The 27,490-nt window shown below is 39.0% G+C and overlaps 1 protein-coding gene across 2 annotated transcripts; it reads right to left on the bottom strand.

The window, feature by feature from the left end:
- Positions 1–1,017: 1,017 nt before the first annotated feature.
- On the bottom strand, positions 1,018–27,451 carry RAB3GAP1 (RAB3 GTPase activating protein catalytic subunit 1). Of its 2 annotated transcripts, XM_059820141.1 has the most exons (25): positions 27,434–27,451; positions 27,289–27,344; positions 26,394–26,469; positions 25,002–25,134; positions 24,694–24,772; positions 23,265–23,384; positions 22,501–22,666; positions 21,601–21,700; positions 17,515–17,596; positions 16,620–16,688; positions 15,801–15,874; positions 14,980–15,072; positions 13,352–13,521; positions 12,923–13,021; positions 12,415–12,587; positions 11,346–11,400; positions 10,697–11,065; positions 9,444–9,581; positions 7,603–7,830; positions 6,989–7,085; positions 6,796–6,899; positions 6,571–6,686; positions 5,183–5,285; positions 3,658–3,678; positions 1,018–2,299 (listed from the first exon to the last, which is right to left on the bottom strand). In XM_059820141.1, exons 1-25 carry the CDS (start codon positions 27,449–27,451, stop codon positions 2,057–2,059), a joined length of 2,982 nt encoding a protein of 993 aa, XP_059676124.1. In that variant the 3' UTR covers positions 1,018–2,056. The 2 variants fall into 2 exon arrangements, with proteins under 2 accessions (XP_059676124.1, XP_059676123.1); XM_059820140.1 differs by lacking the exon at positions 3,658–3,678.
- Between the last annotated feature and the right edge of the window lie 39 nt (positions 27,452–27,490).

Consider the following 27,490-nt stretch of genomic DNA (forward strand, 5'->3'; position numbering starts at 1 on the left):
GCAAATGCTACAGGCGCATTCTCTTTACCAAGACTGCAGTGATGCTGGTTCTTTTGGACTGTTTATGTGGCTTTCTTTAAGGTTACTTCAAATAAATACATTTCTCTTTTTCCTAGTGATTTTTTTTATTCTTTATCAGTCTCTTCCCCCCTGCCCCTTGAATGCCATAAAGCAGTCATACACTACCCCTCTTTTTCTGAAAGCACATGACTGCAATTTCAAGTACATCTAGTTAAAATAAGCTGAAAAGCTTTCTAGATTATCCTTATGAGAAAAATTCTTAAAGTTTTACACATCCTTTTTATCAGTTAAAGATGTAAGTAATTAAGTGCACCATTTTCTACAGAGTGAAGCAAAGATACATTTAGGTAACTAACTGCCTGAAAAAAGTGTACATGGCATTTGTGTTCTCTGAGTATGATTAGAAGAATCATCTCTTCAGTTTAAAAGACCAAGTCATAAGAGCTTGATAACTAAGAAGTGAGGGATTCTCAATTTTGTACAGCCTTTACAGAAGGATACACTTTAATGTGAAATTTTACAAAGACAGCATGGCAGGAGAAGAGGAAACAGAGAGTATCAGAATAAGTACTCTTTAACTTAAGCTTCCTCTCTGTAATTAGCTTAGTGCAGTTTCTTTTAAAGAAGCTATACAGTTAAACAACAGCTAAATTCATCTTTGACTTTCTCATCCCTTTTATCAGAGAAATTTGCCTCAGGTAAAACACAAAAAGCCTGGAGAACAAGTTCTGTGACAAGATTTCCTCTGAAGAAAATTAACTCTTCTTTGTCCTGAAAAATGTATTTCTACTTGATACAACTTTATCTGAAGGAAACACTCTAGCCCCTGGCCCCTATTACCCTCCAAGAAGTTCTAGGGTAATACAGAACTTACTTAACTTTCTCTACTTAATGTCATAAACAATGCTGTTCCTAGGTCAAATCATGCAAGGATGACATTTAAAAAGTATTTTGAGAAAAACATTGCTAGTACCCGAAGAAGTCTGAGAGCCAACATGAAGTTCAGATTTATTGAGTAATGTCAACAATACTGCAGCTGTTTTTACACTTCATTTTGTAAAGTAATGCTGATCTTTTGCTGATTCTCATTGAAACACACAAAGATCACTGTAAAGCAACATTGGCACATACACATTATAGTGTTTGCATGATATCCAGGGGGGGTTAGTTTACAGCAGGTGATTGCTCTGATAGGATGAAACAATTCTAAGACACAGTAAGCATTCAGCCAGCCTCTGTGAATACCAGCAAGTTGCTTACAGTGAAACACCTCTGTATGTGTCATGTACATACAGCTTTGGCCCGTGCGTGCAGGGAAGGATATAAAGTATCCACAACCGTGAGTGACCCACTCAAGGCTATCAGGCTTACTGTCCAGTTGTAGCCCTAAATACATTTATTTCTCTTTGGGAGAAGGGTCCAAGACAAGATCTTTTTGGACAACTGCTGCAATGCTAGTAGAGTTTAGCATGAACTAGAATGTACTGTATGCTTTAAATAAAAATAAGGATATTTTAGAAGTATTTGCAACTTAGTGATTAACCAAAAAATACTGGGCTTAAAGTTTATGATTAGCAATAAATACGAATTACTTAATGTTTACACATCAATTTAAGTAGACTAATGTCACTTGATAAAGTCTGATTAAGAACTGTAAAGCAGCACATTCTGCATGAATTTCAACATGAATTATCTGCACACAGCCCATTCATGTCCGTTATTAAACAAGCTAATGCAAAAAAACCAAAACCAAAAATGTTCCCTTTGGACAGAGAGGAGACTGCTAACCTTTCTTCCCCAAAGATCTGATTAAAACTGCTTGTGAAGCCATTCCAAACCTCCGAGATAAAGTTGCTACAGGCATCCTTCTCGGCTGCCAATTCCACTCTGTCCTTGGGAACATGACACTCCGTCACTAATGACGACCGGATTTTCTCCTTACTGCAAGCCAGTCAATCTGTAATGTTAACTTCCCGGAAGGAAAATGAGTAGCATCCTACTTGTGAAGACACACAAGGTAACACCGCTGGTTACATCAGAAGAATGTTGTATCTGCTGAAAAGGCACCTGCAAGTCGAAAATCTTCCTTCGTCAGCACGCTGTACATGCGCTGGGGCAACGGTTTGGAGTAAGGAGCGGGGCGGGGGACCGTCGTGCGCAAAATCACCTCGCGACCCGTGGGCGGTGGGAAATCTGAAACAGCCCCTGTGTTGAGTCTTCGCTCCTCTGATGAACCCGATCTCCTCAATTCTTCATCAAGTGGAGGCACTGCAGAAACCTTAAATAAGAGCAGAGGTATAATTACAGGGCAAGCTGTTTCTTAGCATTAGGATCCGGAAAATACTTTGTAAGAGGAACAGAGAAAGATTAGAAATGGTAAACACATCAAAAGGCTTTACGTGTACACAGAGCAAGACACTAATGAGATGTCAAGAAATAAACTGCGCACAATCAAATGGAAGAACCTTCGTGTGCGGATGGTGAAGCTCAGCCTAAGCTCCTGATTTTTTGACAGTGTGAAGTGACGGTTTTGACCAGATGAAATGCCCTTCTCAAGCAGGGCTCTCTCCTCAGCTCTCTGTGGCTACACGAGGCCACGCCTGCCTCTTTTTAAAAATAACCAGCACCACTACTGGAATCGTGACAAATAGCCACCTGCCTTTTCAAACTCAAAATACTACTTCAATATGTGTTTTCCCACGGCCAAAGAGAGGCTTGCCGAAATGACACTGCAGAGCAAGCGAGACACTGTGCAATCTCCATCAATGCTCACTGCCTCAGAGCCAGTAAGCAGCAACACTGAAGCCCGAATACTGGAAAAAGGGCTGGCATGTTCTAAGCAGCCCAATAAACATTCCCCAACTACATATATATGCACACCCCAATGCCCTGTAGGGTCCTAATTTAAGCGTACACAACTCAAGCTCACCAACGTCACTGAGGTGTGGCAGAACCCACTGGACAACCCTCATGGCCCCTCTCAGCTGCCCCACTGCACCTCTCCCCCCCCCACTCCCCAGGAGCGGGGACACGGCACCGTTTGGCTCTGCAGCCTGTGCCACAGGAGAAGTCACCAGGGACAAGTGCTGCTTGTTCCCACGAGAGCGGTTCTAGGAAACCAACAGAGAGGACATTTCCTGTGCTACACTTCTTCACGCAGTTACCCCAGTTCGTCCCCAAACCTCTCTGTATTCTGTCCAAAAAGTTCATTAGTGTCAGAAAGTACTGGTATCTGGATTGTAACATGCAGGTACTGTCCATCTCTACCTAACCTCCCGAACACCTGGCTGTTCAATAAACAAAACACAGTGACAGCAACAGAGAAGAATATAAAGGCACGGCCACGTATTTCAGCATCAGAAAATGTTAATATTCACTTGAAGAAATGTTTTTTGGTTTGGTTTTTTTAATTTTTTTTTTTTTTAAAGATTTCTCTCTCTTTTCACTACCTGTTAGGCTCTAAAAATAAAAGTCTGTGAATGAGGAAAAACCATTCTGGAAACACAAAATTATTTTTATGCTTAATATGTGAACAACAGTACAAACTAAATCAGGCTGCTGTACTATATCTACCAAAAGGTTCAACTCTATGCAGCTAGGGAAGATGAGTGGGAAACGAGGGACAAAGTTGGTTACCTCATCAGAAGATTCAGTCAGCTTGGAAAGGGATGAGAAAAGAACCAGTGATGAAAGACAGAAACAAAGGCAAGTCAGAGGTGACTTACAAGAGGTTAGAAGGAGATTGTAGGTTTAAGAGACATCATGCATTCTACTTCCAAGAACATGCATTTGCTATTGTTATTTTCCTGAGAAAACTTCAGAATGTAACAACACATTTTACACAACTTGGAGAGAGGAGTCCAGGTTCAAAAGGCAATGAACAAGGAAGTCATTCAACTTCTATTTACCAATCAGCTCTCTACTGAAATTACTCATGGTAGATTAAACACAAGGGGGTTTTGGTAGCAAGTTAGCCCCTGTCCCACTAAGAAGTCTTAATTAACAGTGGGAAGTGTCTGTAACCTAGCTTTAGCTACTGATGTTTCAAAAGAAACAAAACCCTAGAAATTTACATACATCTTTATCAAACATTAACGCTAGAAACTCTTAATCAGCTTTAAAAACACGATGCCTCAATATTAAAAAGGCAAGTGCACATGCTTGCATACACTCAGAGGGCACAATCTTAGACTTTACAGGGAAGTCTGTAAGTAAGGCTGGTTGACATGGTGAGGTTTGCAACCAGATTTTCCCTAGAGACTAGGAGGATAAAATAAATGTTCTGATCTTCATTTCCCATAATAACCATGGTCTGTTTTCAGAATGGTCCTTTTTATGCCGAGTTGCAAAATACAGAATATTATAAAAGCATCCATACCTTAAAAGTGTTCAATACCCAATCGTAACATTTTTACAGCAATGATTTCCAAACGGGATTTCAGGCTCTAAGATGTCTGCAATACCATACTACCTTGTTATTATCACTGTAGTTAAATTTTAGTTAGATAATTTGATGCCATGAACAGGTGTAATTCTGACAGAAACTGAAGGCTGACTGCAGTCCAACAAGTTTGGAAATCAATACAGGCTGGAGAAGGGTTTCCAGAGAACACATACAACACTGGCAATAAGTAAACTGAATGTAGAGCTGTACTGGAAAAGAACTGAAACTCTTCCTAAGCACGCTAGTTTCCACAGAAGAAAATCTCAAGTGTTCCAAGCATGAGTCTCAGACTAAAAATTACTCCTTCTAATGTATTTCATATTATGATGTGTTTCTCTACATTCCGATGTGAAACAATCAACACACTTGATTGTTCTTGCTGTGATGTTGCATATATTGTGTAACTTTAATAAAGCAGAAATTGGTGTCATAATAGCATTAGTGATGTTACCATTTGAAGTAAATCAAACATTAATGACACCTCTGTCTACCCAGATGGCTTTAATTGTTTAACATCCCAGGTCACTTACTCTTCTTTCGTATTGCAAGGTTCTTTTATTGCCAAAGTCATGTTGAACATCACAAAAAAACCTCAAGCACATTTATGACAATACATGCATATATGCAGACAAAATAAACTGGCATCATATGATAAGTTGTTGCTTCATACTGCTTAAATTTGAAGTGTCTGCAAAACAATCAAGAGCTCTCTCTTACCCTCTGAGCATTCACGAACAGCTTGTGAATAATGCTACCAGCAGGTCCTCTTCCTGCACCAATAACTGACACTTCTGGCTGCTCCAGGAGACAGTTTACGAATCTGGTGGTACAAATTATTGACAAGGAAAAAGGAATGTTTAATTCTCAGCTGTATCCAGTTTGCTAATTAAAACCAGAATTGTTTCCTGCGAGGAGGTCTGCACCTAGCATCATTTGCACAGAGTGAGAACTGGCAGACGCTCTCAGGAGTTCTGCGTTCTAAAAGGTTTAAGGAAAAAAACCTGACATTCCTCAGCATCCCACTCAAACACTATCATCACCTTTTCATCCCTTTCCTCCTTTCCCTCTACCCTATAGACTAAACCCCCCTTAGCCTTCAGTTGTTCCCTTCTACCTTGTTGCTCTTTCTTTCTTTCTTGCTAATACAAGCAGCTGTTCTTTCACAGATAACGTAGGTCAAAACCAAGCTGAACACAGCAGCCTCCCACGTAAGGTCAGGAAAGGCAGATTATATAGCTATTTGCATTGCAACTCCAGCAGCAGGGCCAATTAACACCTAGGCTGCAATTCAGCCTCTGAAAGGATCTACTTCTCTCAATTAACTATAAATGGAACCCAGGCTCCTAATGCAGATGTGTAAATTCAACACGAAAAGCCTTCACAGTGTCAGCCACGCAGAAGTAACAACATGACAATTGTTTTGAGCACAAAGATATCGCTTTGGTCCGACATCACTCCTCTGAACTCCCAGCATGTACTACAAAAATGTCATCTCTCCCTCTCAGCACAGCAGCAAGAAGTTAACGTGGTTTTTTTAACATTACCTATTAGTCATCTTAAGCAGTAAGAAAATAATCTGACAGCAGGTAGTGAAGCAATGAGACATGGCTTATTGCTTTTCATTCATATGGTTCCTCAGTAATATGTTCCAAATTAGTAAGGAGACTAGAATATGAAAATGTAACTTGGGGGGGGGGGGGGGGGGGGGAGTATTTCATTCCATATTAGTTAGAAAACACTAAATTCCTAGTCCTTCTAATTTTACCTCAATTGTAATGAAGTTCATCAAATACACCTTTTACATACACAAAAAAAAAAATGAAATCCCCAGTACTGTCAAGATAAAACCAAATTCCATCAAAATAATCTGTATCACATGTTTTCAAAGAGATGGTTACTTAGAGGGGCACTTAGGGTACCCACATATAACACCTTTAGCTAGCCTAGGGACAGGGACACCTAATGTTTATTGCTACCAAATATGAATCCTTAGTATTTCTGTATTATCACCACTTCTATCTGTCCTAAATTTTGAAACAATAAAAAAGGGCATCAGAGGAAAAACAAAACAACACAGGCACAGGACAACAAAACCCATCAGTCACCTTTGTAGATCTTCTTTCTCCTCCTCATTTTCACATTTCTCTACCCCAAATTTTGCTTTCAGAGACCTGGCCCTGGCAATGATAGCTTCCACACTCATAATCTGAGCAATGATTTCCTGCAGGAGATTAATAAAAATGAAAATTAAAAAGATGTTCTTTTAGCACTCCCATGAACGGTGTAAAAGTCTATTAGGTTTTCAGCCCCAGCCAGTACAAAAGCCTTACTTCCAACTTCTTATCCTCTGGATTAGGGAATCGTAGAACTTTACTGGAATGGGATATTATCTGCTTAATAATCTTCTTAACTGAAGATATATCTTCTAGTGCTTCTATTAGGAGGAAAAGAAATTAAGAAGTTGTAATTATTGCATCAGTGTTCACCCTAAAATACCTTAATAATTTATTAAACATTATTTACCTTCTTCCTTTACCTTGAGTACAGCTGCATGGATGATGCAAGGCAAGAGATGCCTTGCAAGGTCAGCTGGTTTCTGAACTGCAAGGTAATGAAGCACCTATAACATCAGAAAATTTAATACGTTACCGATCAAAACTATTTCCCAAAGATAAGGTTAACTACGAAAGATGAGCACATACATTGAAGAATTGACAAGAAGGGAGCACCATTGTAAGACAGGACTCAATAGGTAGTTTTTACATGAATCCTCAGTGATTGTTTCCAGTCCCAACATGTTAGAATGAAACTAAAAACAATGATGTTTTGGGAACACTTTCGTTTCCTAACACATACATGCAGATAAAAATCTGGTTTATTTACTAATAATTCAAAGAAGTACCTAAGTAATACAACTTATGAAGTTACGCTACACACACTGATTATTTTAGATACTTCAAACACACTGTTGTACAGCAGCAAGAATTTCTGATTAATCCTAAGCCATGTACAAAACAGTTTAAGAACTCCAAGAATGTAGTGCAATGACATATTAATGTTTAAATATTGCAGGAGAAAGAAGGAAGTTTTGCACAAGCATTACAGATCAGACTATTGCTAGTCATAGAGCTTTTTACCTTCTCTGCCTCTCTAGTGTCATCGAAGAGTCTCTTCTGCCTCCGGGCTGGGACTGGTTTTGCTGTCTCCCAGGCCTCTACCCACATGTTGCTAGGAATCTTCATTCGGGCACTCAGTTCACCCTTAATTACTACATTCCCCTTTTCATCAACCACTTCCTCTTCGATGTAATCCCGAGGGGAGTACCACCTCACAAAATCCTCCAGACAACAGCCAGGATTAGCTGCCTGGAATGAAGAGGAGATAAAATTTGTGCCTGAAAAATCCTATAAAAACATAACCACCTGGGTAGGAAGGCAATATGGTTTAGTGGCTAGAGCAGAGGCTAGGAGCCAAAATTCAGGGAATTCTGTTCACAGTCAGCAAACTGGGAAGGTGTGGGGATAAAGTAAGTATAAACCAAGACAAAGGGGGGGGGGGGGGCGGGGGGGCGGGGGGAACCCACACATCATCAACAAAAACAAAAGAAACCTTCCTCTTACCACCCCAAAACTGTACATTCATCACTTATTTCAGGCAAGCTCAAAAATTACACTGTTAAGTCAAGCTTCTATCTGGTACTTGATAAACGCAATAAATAAGAATTTTCACTCAATTTTTTATGTATAAACTTACACCATTAAAGACTTAGATGAAAAACAGCCCAAGCCTAAAAGAATCCCTGGGCTGCATGAATATGCTTTCAGCACTGACTTTCCATCTTCTAACACTCCAATACCAAAATTCACCTTTTCTTCTTCCTTTAAAAAGGGAAAAAAAAAAATCTCCCCCAAACAAAAAACCCTTCATTTTCATAGATGGAATGTCAACACAGATAAATACATACATAGATCTAGAACATAAAAGAAAACCCTGCTTTCTATTCGATGTACCTATTGAGAGTGCACTTCCGCTTCAAATTACAGTTCTATATTCTTACTTCGAGCTTTTAGGTCACTTGCGCCATAGAAATAAAACTGCTACATATATGACATGAATCACTGCTAATAAACTGATATTGATATGTTACAAATACTCTTACTCTACAGTATATCTGTATCCTTTTACTGCAAAGTAACATTGCAGTAATTTTAAATATATATATATACAGCTATTTCATGACAGAATCTCCAATCTTTTTAGTTTTGAGATTCTTTGATGACAGCAGTGTATGGGCTCTTAGCTCCCTCTGCAGAGCTTAGAAAAGAAATGGAACAAATTACCCAAAACCACAGCTACTCCAGTCCCAATCTGATGAACAGCGGTATAGGACTTCTAAATAGTGATAATTTATCCTTCCTACTAAAGAACAAAACGTCTTCAACTATACATAGAAATTACGTCCACCTCCCCAAAGTCCAAATACAGAATTGTGAACGTGTTACTAGATTATTTTTTTTATTCACATCATTTTTACATTTTATCCATTTGCAGTCTGATTAAGGGTGCATTTTACAAAGCTAGACACAGTGGGAAGTACAAGTAAGAGAGACACTAAATGAAAGCGCAAGGTGGTGGGAGGGAAAGACATACAATTTTGATTCAGGATTTTGATGCTCAGTTTTCTTCTGACATCACTTTGTATGGGCTTTAATTCCCAATTTATCAACTGTATGTTTTGGGGGGTTTTCCCCTCCCACAGATATTGTGCAAATTTACTGGAACGTTACAGCCTAATAGCCTGGACAGGCATAGATTTTTAAATGTTCTAAGAGTTTTATGAATAGGTTTTTATTTTCAACTTCAAGCTATTTTGAAAATGTTTTGAGGAAAAAAAAAATCGTCAGAAAAACCTTCAAAATTGTTCAACACAAGCAAGAGGGATAGTTTAAGAAGAAAGCAATACTTCAAGTAGTACTACCTTAAAAGACTCCATATCTGAGAGCAAGCAGGCACTCTGCATGCGTGCCCGAAGATGAGCACCTTCTGCTGATGTCCCTAATTTTGCCAGTACCTCAGACTGTTCTTCCAGCAAATCTTCAGTCATGGGTGCTGGTTCCTGTAACACAGAAAAAGACAAGTTTACAAATAGCCTCTTCTAGACTTAGCCCTTATTAAGGAAGAAGGAGTGGAAAGCTCCCTGTCACCAAAAGTTCATTCTACTTTATTTGTACTCAAAGGAAATAAACATAAATTCCTACTGCTTAAACTGTTTAGCCTAGAGCTGTGCATCTGAAGATGACACTAACAAAAAGAAATTAAAAAGAAAACAACCTGAGAATGAAGTACAATATAAGGATATATTGTTAAAATGTCAAAATCCAGATGAAGTCCAGGAAATGATACTGATACTATTTTGCTGAGATGGATGAAAATCCACCTAAAGCAATGCAGAATTTTTGCCGTTGATACTGTTAGCACATAATTAATTGACAACATTTTGCCTGATTACATTCTGCTCATACCTTTTACCCATGCAAAGCAACGTTCATTAAAAACAATTTCTCTCAAGTGAATGAAAAATACTGTATTCTTCCTGCATGGCTGATTTCAAACTACTTCCTCTGACACCACTGCTTCCTATTTCATCCCTAGTCACTCTGCAAGAAAGTCTGTGTCAGATAACATTTCTAGTTGTTTGACGATAAACCTGCTTTAGATAATGGTACCAAAAAAGGAAGACTATGGCCTGTTACATATGAGTTGAGCAATTCTTTTTTTTTAAAAAAAAGAAAAAAAAAAAAGGAAAGAAAACTGATCCAGTACTCTGGTCAGTCAGCTAGAAATCTTCATGGTGGAAGGACCACAGCAGTTCCTACTTCACAGGAAAGAAAGTAAGGAGGTGATGGAAGATGCCTCAAGAGCTAGAAATAAAAAGAAAGCCAAATTTAAGGTAAGCAAGACAGCTTCATTCTTGGTTAAAAAAAATTGTTTTGAGTGAAATTTGGTAAAGAGACCCATTCTCAAATAAAACAAAAAGCATGTAAGATTTCAGTTTAAAAGCCTCATCAAGTTTTGAAAATGGAAAACAAGGTCTTAGGCCAAAAACATTTAGCAATTTTAACAACAGATAAGGCTATAACCTGCAAACTACAGATAATTCCACAATCCTAAGTATGAGCCATATTGCATGAGAGTCATATTGCACATCTGGCTCAGCTCTTGCTACCTAACCTGTGTTATTGGAATGTAGAGAGGCTCTCCTGGATGCAACAGCGTCAGCTTTCCGTGTGGATGCAGACGACCTTCTGGTTTTAAGTTTACAGGCTCTTTGTTGCCTTCTTTTGCTCCTCCTTTCTTTCCGTTTTCCTGCCCATTTCCTTTAAGATCTTCTGTGTCACTTAGACATTCAAAAAATTCCTCTTCACTGTCACTCCATGATTCCCAAGATTTGCCAACTTCTTTTTCCTTATCAGGGTTATCTCCAGAGTGGTCTGCTCCTTTTCCAGCATCACCAGAAGTACCACCAGGTGAATGATCAGACAGGTTCCCCCTTTTCCCCTCATCTCTTGCTTTCTTTCTTTCAATGCAACAATTTAACATCTAACAAGTTAAGGGAAAAAAAAATACTTATTAGCAATTACTTCTCTTATGGAAACAATGTCACAGAAAAACTTGGAGAGTCACCAAAAATCTCTTAGAATTCTAAGATAACAATTCCATTGCACTTGTTGCTATAACAAAGATTTTCCCAAGAAATGAAGTCCAGACCCAAAAATACAAGCATAACTAAAACTACAACAACAATACATTTAGCTAATAATTGCTATAATTTTGACAGTTTCCTTAGGAGAAAAATCATTCTTAAATTTGGGATATTTACCTGAAGTTTCTGATGCAGTAAACAGCATCTCAGATCTGGAGGGCCATTAGCTAATCTAACAAAAGGTAGAAGTGTAACCATTATCAATTATAAAGTTGAATCTTTCACACACATGTGGTCTTAAATCATATGAAATCCAAAAGAGGGGCAAATATCCACATTGAACCCACCCCCACCATTTCAACTATGCAGTTCTTCTATGGTCTCAGAAGACAAGCTAGTGACCAAACAAGCCCAGAAGCTAAACTACATTTATTTCCTAGAGGTCATTTCTGAAGCACTGAGATCATTCACATTAGTACAAAACAGACACGCCCTGCATTTCCTGGTCAGTTTTCCATTTGGAAGTTAAAAGGCTAACTGTTTTCAGACAAAAATTAAGCACCTTTGACTTTACTTTTGAAACTGCAATGATACAGTAGAGTGATCTCTAGATTTTTCAACTCCTATTTTATCTGTTAGTGTAACCATTTGAAAGTACAAACCAGTGAATAAATGGCCAGTCCATCCCATTTTTTTTTAAAAAAAAAAAAGCATCTATTTTTGCTCTACATTGATACCTCATCCTGACAGAACCCTTGTCTGCAACAAGCTCTGCTACTGCAGACATAACCTGGAAGGGTTGGAATACTTGAGACATTAGCTGCCTGAAAAGGCTACTACACCAGCAGAACTTGGAACAGCTCCCTTACAAAAGTGGTGAAACTACACCACAAAGCAAAGGTGTTTCTCCCTATATCAGCTCCTTCATTTTTATCTAATGGTAAACTGGAAGCCAAGCATTCGCATGAGCTTTTTTTTTTTTCCCCCACCCTCATTCACACAGCGGATTGCTCTTTACCTTGAGCTTCCTCCAGGCATCCTGAAGTTTTCAAAGGAGAGCACAGATGCTTTTCCATACTCCCTATCCTTTCTTGCTTTAAGGAAGTAGGGTAATAAAAACAGAGGCTAGCATTTGCAATTTAAAAAACCAAAACAGTATGTTTCAAAGTCATAGAGAACTCACTTTCCTCCTGAAACAAAGAACATTTTCTGCAACAAAGCAAGAACAACAACAACAAAATCTTACCCTGGAATAAGGTAGTTGTTCTCCCATCTGTAGCGCATTTCTAACACAAATTCTTGCCAAAGATGTGCCACTCCTTTTACTCCTCCATGGTAGAAGTTTATCATACAAAGACATAAAGCTAGTTTGTATGTCAGACTGTCAGAAGGAGCAGATTTAAACTGACTGAAGAGATTCTATGTAAGAAATAAAAGAAAGCAGGAAATACAGGAAAAATGGCATTTTTTTCCAAAACCATATGATCTCTTTCCTGTTTGTCAGTACAAGTGGCTAACTAACATTTTAAGCCTGTAAGTATAAGCTACCAAAAATTACAGTCTTTGGAAGAAAAAAAAGAAATTAGAAGAAAAAAAAATAAAAAAAATCACTATTTCTACCTGGAGATTCCACAAAAGTTCCTCTTCCCAAAAATTATCTATTACAAGACATAGGGCAACCATAGCAAAGTCTGTATGAACACACACTAAAAATCGCTTTCTCTTTCTCCTGAGTGTCAGTCAGTAAAACTTACATAATCTTCATTCTCTGGAGGGGGATTGTTTCCTGCTGAAGTGCTATTTCTGCTTTCAAATCCATCGGCAAGTTTGTCAGCAGCATCAGGAAATAAGAACTTGAAGAAACAAAAAAATCCAAACTTCCATTAGTATGTTTTTTCCTGCTTTTCCCACTTTCTCCATAAAGCTACTGCTGGTTACATACCAGCAATCCCTCTAATTAAAACTGTTAGCAGAGTTCAGAGTTCATTTTCAGTCCACTTACATTGCACAGACTTATAACAACTTAGGCTGTTTCAAGAAGCTGATAAATGCAATTCAAATAATGGAACTGACATCAGACACTTTTATTTATAATTCTTCTATAAACTGTAAGCCAAATGCATCAGTGGAAGCATAGAATACATGTTTTATATGAATTTAATGTGCACAGAGAGCTCACTTACCAGAAGAATAGTGTTCAGAACTTCATTGTTTAAAGGTGATTCATCTACACCTCTGTGTTTGCGAATTTTTTTCTTTGCACTGTGAACCATATTTGTGACTGATAATTTATGGATTGGGACTGGTGCTGGCTCTGTGAGCTTCGACAAAGCATGGGTAATATCAGCAACCTCTGTAAAATAAAATAAAAATAATTAGAACAAAACAAAAAACCCACAAGACCATCTCTCTTTAAAAACTTCACCTGTCATATTCAGTCTATTTATCTTGTATTGATTTTTAACACCCTGTTAACCAGAGCTACACCCCTGTGCTGTCACAGCTTCCATACCTGATATTCACTGTTCTTAGCCACAAAGATAAGGAGCAGAATGAGATCACAAAGGAGTCACAGACTGTCCTTGATTTAATTTACTGAATGAAGTCTGGACTAAGCTGGCCGTAGATAGTGCCTACCACCTACTGTAGTAGTACTTGCAGACAATTACTGGCAGAGCATCAGCAAAAGCCTCCTGAAGAGCCAGTGTTCAAACTTTTGTTTATACACGATCCCAATGAATACATTGCAGGTAACAAAGACTGCTCAAGCATGTGCTAAAGCTTTAGATAAGCCTGAAATAAATCCAGTATTAATCACTATATATATATGACCTTACATGGTGTAAGCACAATTCTGTTTTACAGTCTTCGGGTAAACTCCTCGAATCAAGATATTTTTTCCAGAGTTGCCAGTAAACTTTAGAACCTCTCTTACAATAAAATGAATAAACATTGTTAAAAAGAGGGCAGACAAATTTAAAGGACTAATTACCAGCAGCCTGAGAAACCTCATCTTGGAAAACATTTCAAGACAATTAGAGATAAGGAGGGCTAAAGAGACTGTATATCAAGCACTAGGAGTAATACATACCCTAACACCTTTTTAAGCTAAATAGCGAGCTCCTTCAAAACTGATACCAAGTATAACCAAAGAAAATACATTGATACAGGCCATATTTGGAGGAAAGAAAAGGTGACAAGAGGCAAGAAGGAAGGGAACATTCACCATATGCAGCAAGAAAAGCGAAAGAAAGGGAGAGAGACATCAAAAAGACATCAGTATCTATACTGTTGGGATAAAGTCTGACCTGTTGGTCAGATAAGTTTGGTTTGGTTTTTTTTTTTTTGGTTTTTCCTTAAAATGGAGAGGATGACAGCAAAGCCTTTCAAACAAATTAAAGACTCTTTAAACTGGCTGTTAAAACATGCACTACATAGTACTTCAAAAAGCAGAAGAAAGTGGAAAAAATACAAAAATACATAAAACAATACAGACAAATCTGTTTAATGTGTGCACAAAACCAACTCTTTTACACACCAGTCAAATTTTAAATTCTTGTTTTCCAGTGGAAAAAAACAACTATAACAGAGGCAATTGTCCTCTGGGACTTTGGGAGCTAAACTTGCCCAGAATTCATGAGAAATTATACCATGTAGCACTGACCAGAAAATTCCTAGGAGTATTACAGAAAATGCCTAAGAGTTACAAGTATAAAATATTGATCGATCTGAAGTCAGGAAAAGGGGATAGGGAAGGTAAAATAACATGAAACAATTAAAAACAAATAAATCAACAAGATTTTAGTTTTACCTTTTCCTTCCTCTTCAAATGCAGACCTTCCAAGTATCTCATCAGTTGACTCCTTCCGACGGCAAAGCTTGAAGAATTCAGTAAGAAAGTCACCTATAGGAGAAACAAAGTTTCTGAACAACTACTCAATTAAAATCTCATTGAACAATAAGCTAACTCTCAAAACGATGCCTGAGGGACAATAAATTTTATCTTTTCATCTGAAAGAACATGATAATTAGTTCTGAAGCACAAATATCTTTAAGCCACATAATTAAAGCTTAGGAAAATGCACACCCAGACAGCTATCAGCCACCTCTCCAGAGTACAGCTCTACATACAGTTGAATCCACTTCTTCACCCAAAGCAAGATGAAACTTCTGCAGCATGTTAATTTTTTTTAGTTTTGAAGCCCTTTTTCCCACAAGCTAAAAGGTGAGGACAGACAGTAGTACAGGTCTCCAGGCGTACCAATTCTGCCTGTCAGGCAGATTGATTCAACTAAGGAAATGGATAAATGCAGAAGGCACTTAATAAAATTTAAAGATTCTAGGAAATCTAAATTTTCACAGAACACACAGAGGAAATGCTTATTTTCTGGAACCTGGTGAAGTAAGAACAGCAATGAAGTTCATGGTACACAGATACAGAATAACCTCCAACAGAAATTACGGTTTTGCAAAGCTTGTGTTCTTGAAAAAGAAGCCCAAAATATTGACCACTTAAAAAAAGTAAGGGGAGTGAGGAAACAGAGGTCATCAGGTAATGAACAATTCAAGTCTAACTTCACAAATTAATAGCTTAAAAGTTGTAAGAGAAGTTAGGGAATTCTGATGTCGTACCCAATAGACACTGAGGGTTATCTGCTTTTCTGACTCTCACAGACCACTGGGGTGCTTGAATAGGATCCAGGTCACTGAAAAAAAACCCCAAAAAAACCAAGTGTCATGCTGTCACCGCAACTATGCAAGAGATGAGTATCACATTCTCAATAAATGTAATGTCATAGCCAGTTGGGCCAGGGACGCCATAATATAAATCACATTACATTGGAGAACATGACAAACACTCTAAAATGCAAGCAACAGTCCCTGTTCTCATCTACATACATAACATGAATAAGAAACACATGAGAAAAATTCAGTTACAGCTAAATTGCCTTCTTTTAAAGTGTATTAATGTGGAAAACTCATTTCTGCATTAATTAAAACAATAAAACACTTTTTTTTCTTCTTCTTTCTTAAGTATCAGTATACACTGTTCTTCCTCTTTAGGAGGCTTAGCAGAAAACCTGGATGACATTTTTTGGGGGAGGGATGTCAATCAGTTAATTCTTTTTGCTTTCCATATTCCACTATCATCTTCTCCAAGAAATATGCAATACACAAAACTTTAAAGTCTAGTATGAGAATATGCCCATAAATGGAGGTGTATGTTCTGTTGAGATTACGATACAATAATATTTTCTCACACAGAAATGCATTTCAAAAGAAGGTGTTTTCCCAAATGAGATGTTTTATCAACTGACCTTAGCATTCCTCAAAGTCGGTTCTCTTTCACACACAAAGCCATGCACATTTTAGATGCCACTAAAATGCAGTAGTTAACAAATAAAGTACACTTCTAGATATTCACAGACAAAATTCAGACAAAATACTTACGAATAAACATCGTTGTCGACAATTATACCTTCTGTTAGGTGCGGCCATGTGGTAGCTAAATGAAGCTCACTGAAACAAAACAAGATTTAAATCTTTCAGTGCTAGTAGAAAGTGTTCTCTCCTTCATTGTCAAGATCTTGAAAGGTATTTGTGGCAGTTCATATTTAAGTTCCTCTATGCGTTTTGCAGCTACATCCAGAAATGCGCATGTTTTCCAATGAGTTTTCTCGCTGCAAACATTCTGTTGGTTATTTTACAGCATGTCACCCAGTACTGCACTAAACTTTACTAGCGCCTGGCATACAGCACTCTCCCACAACTCCTCTCTACAGAAGGAGACTGTGCATTGTATTCTAGGTATCCAGGTACAGAGGAAAGAACAACTTTGATGAATTGTGCACAGCAGTAAACACTGTCTAACACATTAAAATGATTCCTAGATTTGCTGACTGGTGATGAAGTGTTCAGAAGAGAGCATAGTGAGATTGTAATAACTCATTTTACAGACCGTCTCAATTTAAGTCTTCTACAAATATCAAAGTAAAAGATGAGAGCGAGTCCAATCCTTGAATGAAGGCACACCATTTTTAAAGTTTATCTCCAGTTAAGGTATATTTCAATATAATAGCTTCAGAGATAAATGGAGTACTCCAGAAGTTTATTCTGCAAGATTTATGACCTAGAACTCTGAATATCATTAGACAATTTTGCAAATGGTCTTATTTGCTATTAGATCATTAGTTTTCACAGATGTTTCTTATGTACTTGAATAATTAAATCATCTGTTAGGGACATACTAAGTCATAGGCAAGCAAAGCTATGATTTGAAATAACGTACCTTGAAGTCCTCCATTAAGAAAGTTATAAAATACAGTTTTCTGAATTCTTAGCTTACCTAATAGGATCCTCACAGGCACCAAATGGTAGCTTCCCAAACTCAAGGCCTCCAACTTCTCCCCCAACTAGAGCATCTATATCTGAAGACAGATCAATAAATTTTCCATAAAGAATTTATAGAACATTTGAAGAAGCATATCGTCTTAATTTCACAGTAAAAAGACTGTAACGTGTAAGATGACCAGAGAATAGTTGAACAGCTAAAGTGACAGAGCTATGAAAACACAATCCTAGCATATAGTCAAAGTAATTGTTTGCAGCAGAAACTAAGAAATAATCATGTAACTGGACATTCAAAAAGACAGATTAAATATTGCAATCTGTGTTGAGGGAAGGTTAGTCCCTTCATACAGGCTAAGATGACAGTGGAGGTAACAGAGAGTCTGGAAGAAGGAAGACTTCCCCTTGGTTGAGGAGGATCAAGATAGAGACCAGTTAAGTAAACTGGATATCCACAAGTCCATGGGTCCTGATGGGAGGCACCCGCGAGTGCTGAGGGAGCTGGCAGAAGTCATTGCTGGGCCACTCCCCATCATCTTTGAAAGGTCCTGGAGAACAGGCAAAGTGCCTTCAAAAAGGGCAAGAAGGAAGACCCAGGAAACTACAGGCCAGTCAGCCTCCCCTCCACCCCTGGGAAGATGATGGAACAGCTCGTTCTGGGCATCATCTCGAAGCATCTGGAGGAAAAGAAGGCTATCTGAAGTAGTCAACATGGATTCACCAAGGGGAAGTCACGTCTGACCAATCTGATAGCCTTCTACGATGGCATGACTGGATGGATAGATGAGGGGAGGACAGTGGATGTCGTCTACCTTGACTTCAGCAAGGCTGTCAACACCTCTCCCACATCATCCTCAGAGGCAAGCTTAGGAAGTGTGGATTAGATGAACGGACAGCGGGGTGGATTGAAAACTGGCTGACAGAGCTCAGAGGGTTGTGATCAGTGGCACAGAGTCTAGTTGGAGGTCTGTAACAAGTAGTGTTCTCCAGGGGTCAGTACTGGGTCCAGACCTGTTCAATATATTCATCAATGACCTGGATGAAGGGATAGAGTGTGCCCTCAGCAAGTTTGCTGATGACGCGAAACCGGGAGGAGGGGCAGACACACCGGAAGGCTGCGCTGCCATTCAGCATGATCTGGACAGGCCGGAGAGTTGGGCAGAGTGGAACCTTATGAAATTCAACAGAGGCAAGTGTAGGGTACTGCCACCTGGGGAAGAGTACAGGTGAAGGGCTGACCTGCTGGAGAGCAGCTCTGTGGAAAGGGACCTGGGAGTCCTGGGGGACAACAGGATGACCATGAGCCAGCAATGTGCCCTTGGGGCCAAGAAGGCCAATGGCATCCTGGGGTGCATCCAGAAGAGTGTGGCTAGCAGGGCGAGGGAGGTTATCCTCCCCCTCTGCTCTGCCCTGGTGAGGCCGCATCTGGAGTGCTGTGTCCAGTTCTGGGCTCCCTGGTTCAAGGACAGGGAGCTGCTGGAGGGGGTACAGCAAAGATGATCAGGGGACTGGAACATCTTTCTTCTGAGGAAAGGCTGAGGGACTTGGGTCTTTTTAGTCTGGAGAAGAGAAGACTGAGGGGGGATCTTATCAATGCTTATAAATACTTCAGGGGTGGGTGCCAGGAGGATGGGGCCAGTCTTTTTTCAGTGGTGCCCAGTGACAGGACAAGAGGTCATGGGCACAAACTTGGTCATAGGAAGTTCCATCTAAACATGAGGAGGAACATCTTTCCTTTGAGGGTGGCAGAGCACTGCAACAAGCTGCCCAGAGAGGTTGTGGAGTCTCCTTCTCTGGAGATATTCAAAACCCGCCTGGACGCATTCCTGTGCAACTTGCTCTAGATGAACCTGCTCTGGTCGGGGGGTTGGACTAGATGATCTCCAAAGGTCCCTTCCAACCCCTGTCATTCTGTGATAAAGGCAGCCTTAAAGAGTTAATGCTGACACAAGAACAAATAGACACAAATTTGCCATAAAAATATTTAGGCAGGAAATCAGTTCCAAGCAGAAAAGGGAGACTCCAGAAGAACAACTCTGCAGAGTGAAAAACCAACTACTTTTAAAAGGTTGACGATTTTATGAAAAAAGTGTTATGTCTCCTACAGTTAAAGACTTAACCCAATGATCTGATCCTTGTATTCCTAGGTGCTTAAAAAATGCCTCCCAGCATCCTCAGCCACTTCCCATGTTATATCCTTCAAGTATACAAACCAAAAATAGACAGCCTTCACTGAACAAAAATTTAAATGGGTGATAACATATTGTAATGCTATTATAATAATGCTATTACAGCATCTGATCCTTAATTTTAAATGCATCTCGCAAACTGTTTACATACAAAACAAGTGAGGTATTAGAACAGATCAAGTATCTGGATAACTTAATTACATGATTTCTTCTTCAGAGAAGATAAAAGACATTTAAATTTCTTGGTTTTATTTGAGAAGAGCTAATTGAGTGAAGGTAATAAAGTACGGGTCTAGTTTTTCCACAGTGAACATAAAACCACAACTGCATGTAGCAACAGCAGTAAAAATGATGTTGTCCATCTCCAGTTTCTGCCACACACTATGCCACTAGCTCCCTTAACTGGAATCCTCTAAAAGAGTAAAATTTATTCAAACTGCTCAAATCAAGAGATATGATCAGAGTGGTACAACTCATTCATCACAAACCAGGGATCCTGACAGTGAATAACTACAGCAAGGCAGAGAGAGGCTACAGAAACATTGACTTCTGTGCCTGCAGAAATAATAAAAAATAAAATCTGTAGCACTAGCTTCTCAAGTTCTTTAGGTAAACTTGGTTTACCTACAAAGAGAAACAATTACTTAAAAAAGCACTGATTTTCTCTGACCCTAAAGAACACGATTCTCTTTAAACATATTTTCAACACTCGTTATGTACAAAGCACACAGGATCAACTTCACTACAGACTTCTTCAAAACACACCTTTGATTAGTGTAAGAACTATCTTTTCTTCTAAGCAAAGCCAAACAATTAGGAAACCAGACCAAGGTCACACAGGTTCTGCCCCTCTAAGTGTGCCCTAAATACTTTAACCTTGTTACATAAAACTACTACTAAGCTAAGAATAGAACTTGGGCATTTTAATCGTTTCACCACCTTCTGCCTAAAATACCACATTGCTAATAAAAATGTATGGTAAGAAGGAACTCACATCTACCTTTTTCATACAGATTTGTCTACCTTTGAGCCAGGAGAAGTTTACAATTTATCTTCTGATGCTACCTATACATAAATACATCTGTTAAAAACAAATCCTTGACACTCAAGGAAGAAAGTATTACCACCAAGCAAGCATATGAGAGTTCATTATGAGATTACCAAGTGAGCAAACTCACTCCGTTTTTCCTAAATAGCATCACTATGGCATAAACTTATCATGTCTGGTGTATGTACTTTAGATTTAAGACTATGTATTACTTTTCTCCTTTCCCCCCTCATACAAGGGTACTGTATTAAAAGGCCTGATCAGAAATTTTTCCTGCATGAAACAAATCAACTGTTTGGCTTATTTAGTCCTGTGTAAACAAGAAAAATACAAAATTTTGCCTCAATTGAGGTCCATATAATACTTTCTCCTCTTCCCGTTGCTAATACACTTAAATAGTGAAGTATTAAGACCAGTTACTTTATGGAAACAGTTGACAAATACTCCTCTGTAGTATTAGCACCTACTAGAACCTGATTCCAAAAGTTTCCTGTGGCATTCAGGGCAGAATTCTTTACAGAACCACAAGCAGTCACCCTTTTATTTCCAAATAGATATTACCATTTCAGAAGTGTCTCTGTATCTCTAAACACTAATAAAAAAAGCGTATTTCTAGGCACAGCCCTAACCAAAACACCTGTCACAACCATAAGCCGTGGACATGATTTCAGAGCAGCTTTAAGCTTGCTAGCCCATCATAGGGAGTGGGATGGTATTCAGTTGTAACTGAAGTCTCCCCTAGTAATGCAGAAAATGTTTTAATTCTTCTGGCAAGATACATAAACATTTTCTTTAGCACTGACTGTTTTTCTTAAAGGAAGTTATTATGAGGACACAAATCTCCTACCTGGCGGCTGCTGCGGCCAGAAATACTGCTGCCAGTCTTGAAGCACATATGTAAGCCGAATAGCCATGCTAACTGGAGGCAGTGGTGTTAAAGGGCATCCCTTGAAAATATTAGAGAAAAAATTTAATGTAAAGAGTACATCCTCTGAAACACCCCAGGCCTTGAACATAACTTAGTTATGATAGCTTGCATTAGAGCTAATTTTATCAGAACTGCAACACCCCAAGAATTACTAGTAAAGCCATTGCTCAACAAGACACTCACAGGTAAAAGTAAGCACATAAGCTTTCTAAAATGCATGAGACATTTATATGTTCCATTGAACTGGTAACTCACAAGTAACTCTGACCCAGAATGCATTAGGTTTTCATTATGGATTTTTTTCCTCAGCATTTTGATGAGATTGCTGACTACCAATATTAGTTGTGAAGTGTTAAGAGTCAGCCACACAACCCCATAAAAAAAGCAGTACACTCCTCGCATTTCATCATGTTGTTCTTCACTCTTAACTTAGCTACAGGTAGCTACAAAGTATCAGAATAAAAACCCACCCCAACCCTCCTCTCTCCTTTTAAACACCAAAATAGAGTGTTTTGGGAAGGGGAAGAGAGGGTTATTACAAGGAGACTGTAAAACAGACACACTCTTTCACACACCAGTGAAAAATGAAAATGGAAGGAGGTCATAACACTTCAGGAACAAAACCCATACCAATTTTCACTCTTTATCACTTCATCTGGCGATATTTGGAAAAAGACTTTGTTGGTGTCGGCAGTGTGAGCCTCATCCTTACCAAAAAAAAAAAAAAAAAATCCCTAGAAGACAGAAGTGACTCTACAAGCAACCACGTAATAAAATAATTATTCTTAGTATCAGTTATATACATGCAGATACACTTACAATCTTGGATTTGAAAATATCTAGTAATCCCGATAAATGAGTATACTGATTCGGCACTTTGCGAAGATGAACCATTTCGAAGTCAGTTCGAACTCCTGGACCCTGACATTCTCCAACATACGTTCGTCGCCATTTATGATGTATTTGCACAAATAGTGGTACCTGACTACAAAACATGAATATTTCAATTACTTAAAATGTCATGCTGTTTTGTAGTCTTTAAAACTAGCTAAATATTTTAACATAATTTCAACATAACTTCATATTCTTTAGAATATATTTTCTCCCAGTGGAACTCAGTTTAAAATGCTTAATAGGAATCACAGAAAAATACTGTTAACTTCAGCATTAAACGGAACGCCTAAGAAATTGTCATGTCATAAGCAAAGTCCTACCCATGACTTCAGTTACCTAATTTTCAGTCTAAACAATTTTGAGGAATATTAGAAAGTTACTGTTACCACACACAGGGAAGAAATCCTCTTCCAAAAGTTGTATTTTGTGCACACTTATTCTAACAACTTCTAGTAGCTTTAAAAGCCTTTGAAGTTTTTAAAAAATAATGAATATAAACAACACATTGACTCAATCTTTTCGAAGTTTCCATGGGAATCTTTCTTTTTTAAATCCTTCCGTAACAATATTATGGTGCAAATACAACAAACTGTGAATGTATTTTGCCAACAATTTAATACTTTTTCTTCACAATAGCAGTATGCTAGAGTTTCACCTGGATACGTAAAAAGGTTTATGCTTTCACCTACCAGCCAGTGCTCCCCAATGCAATGGAAATGGAACTCAGCAAAAGGTTACATTTGGATTCACTAAGAACTGCATCATTATTCGCAGCTGGAGCAATAACCACAAACTCACGTAAGCCATACCTTAAGAGAGAGAAAAAAGAGCACACTTCTGGTTTTTAGCAAATCAGCTGAAAAACAGAATTTTTAGAAATACTGTAACCTGAATAACCTAATTGTCACCAATAGACTGTGGAATCTGTTAGTTTGATGCAAGTACCTCTTTCAGAGAGGTCAAGAACTGAGTGGGCATGGAGTGCTGCACATTCTCAAATCACAAACTACCAGAGCTTAACAGCATTCAAACATCGTACTCAAAATAATGTAAGGACCTCCAGGTCTATCAGTCCTGAATTTTTTATTTTGTATTAATAGCAACTGTAACTGTTTATACATAAAAACAATCTCTCTAGAACAATGCTATAATGTGCTAAAGATCTGCATTACTAAGAACTTGGTTGTTGTTGTTTCTTAAGCTGTTGCAGCTTTCCTTTTTAAGAATGCACCTAAATATGCCTTTTTAAGAATGCACCTAAATATGCCTTTTTAAGAACAGCATCCTGGCCTGTTTCAGAAACAGTGTGGCCAGCACGAGTAGGGAGGGGATCGTGCCCCTGTACTCGGCACTGGTGAGGCCGCACCTCGAATGCTGTGTTCAGTTTTGGGCCCCTCACTACAAGAAGGACATTGAGGTGCTGGAGCGTGTCCAGAGAAGGGCGACGAAGCTGGTGAGGTGTCTGGAGCACAAGTCTTGTGAGGAGCGGCTGAGGGAGCTGGGGTTGTTCAGCCTGGAGAAGAGGAGGCTGAGGGGAGACCTTATTGCTCTCTACAGCTACCTGAAAGGGGGTTGCAGAGAGGTGGGTGTTGGTCTCTTCTCCCCAGTGACTAGCGACAGGACAAGAGGAAATGGCCTCAAGTTGCACCAGGGGAGGTTTAGACTGGATATTAGGAAACATTTCTTTACTGAGAGAGTGGTCAAACATTGGAAGAGGCTGCCCAGGTAGGTGGTGGAGTCACCCTCACTGGAGGTGTTCAAGGAATGTGTGGACGTGGCACTGCGGGACATGGTTTAGTGGGCATGGTGGTGTTGGGTTGATGGTTGGACTTGATGATCTTACAGGTCTTTTCCAACCTTAATGATTCTGTGATTACAAATATAAAATCCTGGTTAGTCTACAGAATTCAGAAAAAATTATTCTGGAAAAGAAGAAGTAAAGATAGGCTCTCTATGGTGGGCTTTTTTTGCATTCCTTTCCTGTGTCCAGTACAAAGAATCATTTTATTTAAGCTTTAACTCCTGACTGAAAAAAACCATACAAGCGATTGTGCCAGCATCAAAGATTTTTCCATTGCTATGCTTATTTGTATTAAAGACAAGAGGCAGCATACGTACCATCTTACCAGACAGTGAGCTCTAGGAGGAAAGTCATTATTCATGCACAGCAAGTCCTGCATAGGCAGAGGAAGGGCATCTGTGGAAAAAATTGATACATAAGAAGAGCATCTGTTCAGCTGACTTACAATTTACTTATATTAGCAATTTGTTGAATGCAAAGCATATTAAAAGCAGAAATGTCAGATCACACCTATGAGATCCCAGAAAATTTCACACAGAAGCAAATTAACGCACTGTGAATTCCACATTCTGAAGTTGTCTTTTGTCATATCCTTACAGGTAAGGGTAAGAGAACTATCAGCTACCTTCTACGAGTTCTTCTTTTCCATCTTTGTCACTGGGTTCTTGTACAAGATAATGATGGGTAATTGAGAATTTGAAGTCTGCAAATGAAATTTCATCTGATTTCTCTTCCCATGCTCCTGTGGTATATACACTCTGCATATAAAAAAAAAGTATTATTTGATCACATAAATTTAGGTTAACATTCATAAGCCTTAAAAAATATACTGCCTACACTATCTACAACATTTATTCATCTTTTTCTACTGCGAAATATTTCTTCTTAAATAGCTAAGCATGGTTTAATTAAAAAAAAAAATTCTCAAAGCACTTCATTATAAAGGTAGCTTAATGCTAAAATCCATGTTACCAATAATCATGTTCATTTCAAGGACTGGATACCCCCTGAGAAGTCTTCAGAATTATATGGAAATAGAGAGATATATCCTCTCATATAGAACTACGCATCTTAAGCGTATGCACCCTCAACTTTGCCCAAAGACAGAAGCTTCCCACGTGGTATTTTATCTATATTTATACCATTCTACACAAATACTACTTTAATATTTACTTTGAATATGCTTTCACTGATAAATGATTTTGTATCTATAATTTGCTAAACTTCTGTGTAGGGCTAATTATTTTTAAACAAAAAATACAACATAGGAAAGTTTCTAGGAAAAAATCAACATTACAGAATTGTATGCTGCTACTAAAACAAAGGAACTTGGACAACGCTTGGATCTGTAAAGGGTGTTTTCTCACTAGAAATCAAGAAGAGAGGTCTGGTCAAGAAAAGAAAACATGTTGAGATACACTAACAGATAAGGTTGAAAACTAGTTCCTCAGATAACACAAGTTTTCGTTCTGAATACTCTGTACCATGACTAAAATTAAGAATCATAAAATTCCTCTGGAAACGTAGCACTAGTGTCCAGAAGAGCTCAGCAATTTCCTCTGCATTTTACAGGACTGAGAAAGCATTACAAAGGCTCTAATTAGACTTTGAAAAAAATCTCTCCGATCTATGAAACAAACTGAGTCACAAGTAGTACTACACCAACCTCAACCATAAGTCTGTGAGGTGTGACAAAGGCACAAGGGAGGGCAAAAAGAAACTCCTTAAGAATTCAGAACAGCTTCAACCATGTTTCCAGATTCAATACTGGGAATAAAAAAAAAAAAATCACTAGGCCCTATACAAAGATCCAACTCTATCAGGGAAATAGCTTGTTTGGCAGACAGCACACCAATAAGTTTACAGCAACTGTTTGTCAAATTGCCGCTTTTACAAGCAAAATTCCCCAATACAAATCATTATCTGCCACATCTAAGAAAATGGCAATATATGTAAACGTATGCATGTGTATTACTGGTTAGTAATTCTAAAAGAAAATTCAGAAGCAGTAACAGACCTTTTCTAGAGGTTTGCCTGAAGAAATCCCAATAAGTTTCCAGTCATTCAATACTTCTTCTATTTTTGAAATAAATCTATTAGGAAGGGGAAAAGGCATTAATATTTGCTGAACACTAAGCTTGTACGGTAATTCAGCTCCCTAAAAGCAGGCAGTATGTTGTCCTACTATGGAATTCCTTAAAAAAAAACCCAAACAAACAACAAAAAAGCCCCAAGTATCACAATAAAAACAGAACTATTGCTTCCTTGTACAAATAAAATGGTCCTCCTGTGTTTACATTTCAGATGATAGTTACTTTTAGCAACTGCTAAGAGCATTGTTCAGAGAAAAAGAAGTATTTGACACAAAATTATATATTCAATTCAGATTTAAAATGCAGCGCTCAGAATCTGCCTCCTGTCATAGACGTCGTCACTGGAAAAAGCAGTTTAAAAAAATAACACAACAACAATGCAAGAGCATTCTTCACCTTAAATTTTCTTGTACGTTGTTCTACTAACTCTTAGAGGCTCCAGCTATGAGACGACTATTTTAATAATCAGGCAGCTACTTAAAAAACACATAAGCCTTCTAAACGCTTATTCTGATCCCTTGCAAACAGATATTAAACCAGATCTTTCAGTAAGTTCAGGAACAGCTTGACTAGATCCTCTTAACCAACTCGTCAGTTGCGGCCTGAGCCTCCGCCGCAGAGACACGCCGGCAGCGCTGGAACAGCCGGGACCAGGCTCCGGGTGCCACCGGGCACCGGCCAGCGCGGCCCCCCGGCTGGCGAGGCCGGCCGCGGCGCGGGGGCCCGGCTCCCCTCGGCCGGGGCGGACACGGCAGAGCCCCCGCGATGCCCCCGCGGCGGCCGCCGCAAGGGAGCGGGGCTGGCGGCAGCACCACCTACCTCTCCCACTCGGAGGCGGTGGTAAAGTCCGTGATCTCAAACACCTCCGACTCGGGCTGCGGGGAGAGAGCGGGAGAAGCAGTGAGCGGGGAGACGGCCGCGGCCCCGGAGGAGAGCGCAGGGGAGGAGCGGGGGAAACACTCACTTCACTGTCCGCCGCCATCTTGCGCCGCTGCCGGGACACCCTCTCCGCGCGCAGAGG

Source organism: Gavia stellata, chromosome 8 (genome assembly GCF_030936135.1).
Source record: "Gavia stellata isolate bGavSte3 chromosome 8, bGavSte3.hap2, whole genome shotgun sequence".
Taxonomy (NCBI): Eukaryota; Metazoa; Chordata; class Aves; order Gaviiformes; family Gaviidae; genus Gavia; species Gavia stellata.

Coding starts and splice junctions, on each gene's coding strand:
- RAB3GAP1 (XM_059820141.1), bottom strand. Junction 16,689..17,514: donor GCCTGTGAGGATCCTATTAG/GTAAGCTAAGAA, acceptor GTTTTGTTTCAG/TGAGCTTCATTTAGCTACCA. Junction 6,900..6,988: donor ACTCAAGGTAAAGGAAGAAG/GTAAATAATGTT, acceptor TCCTCCTAATAG/AAGCACTAGAAGATATATCT.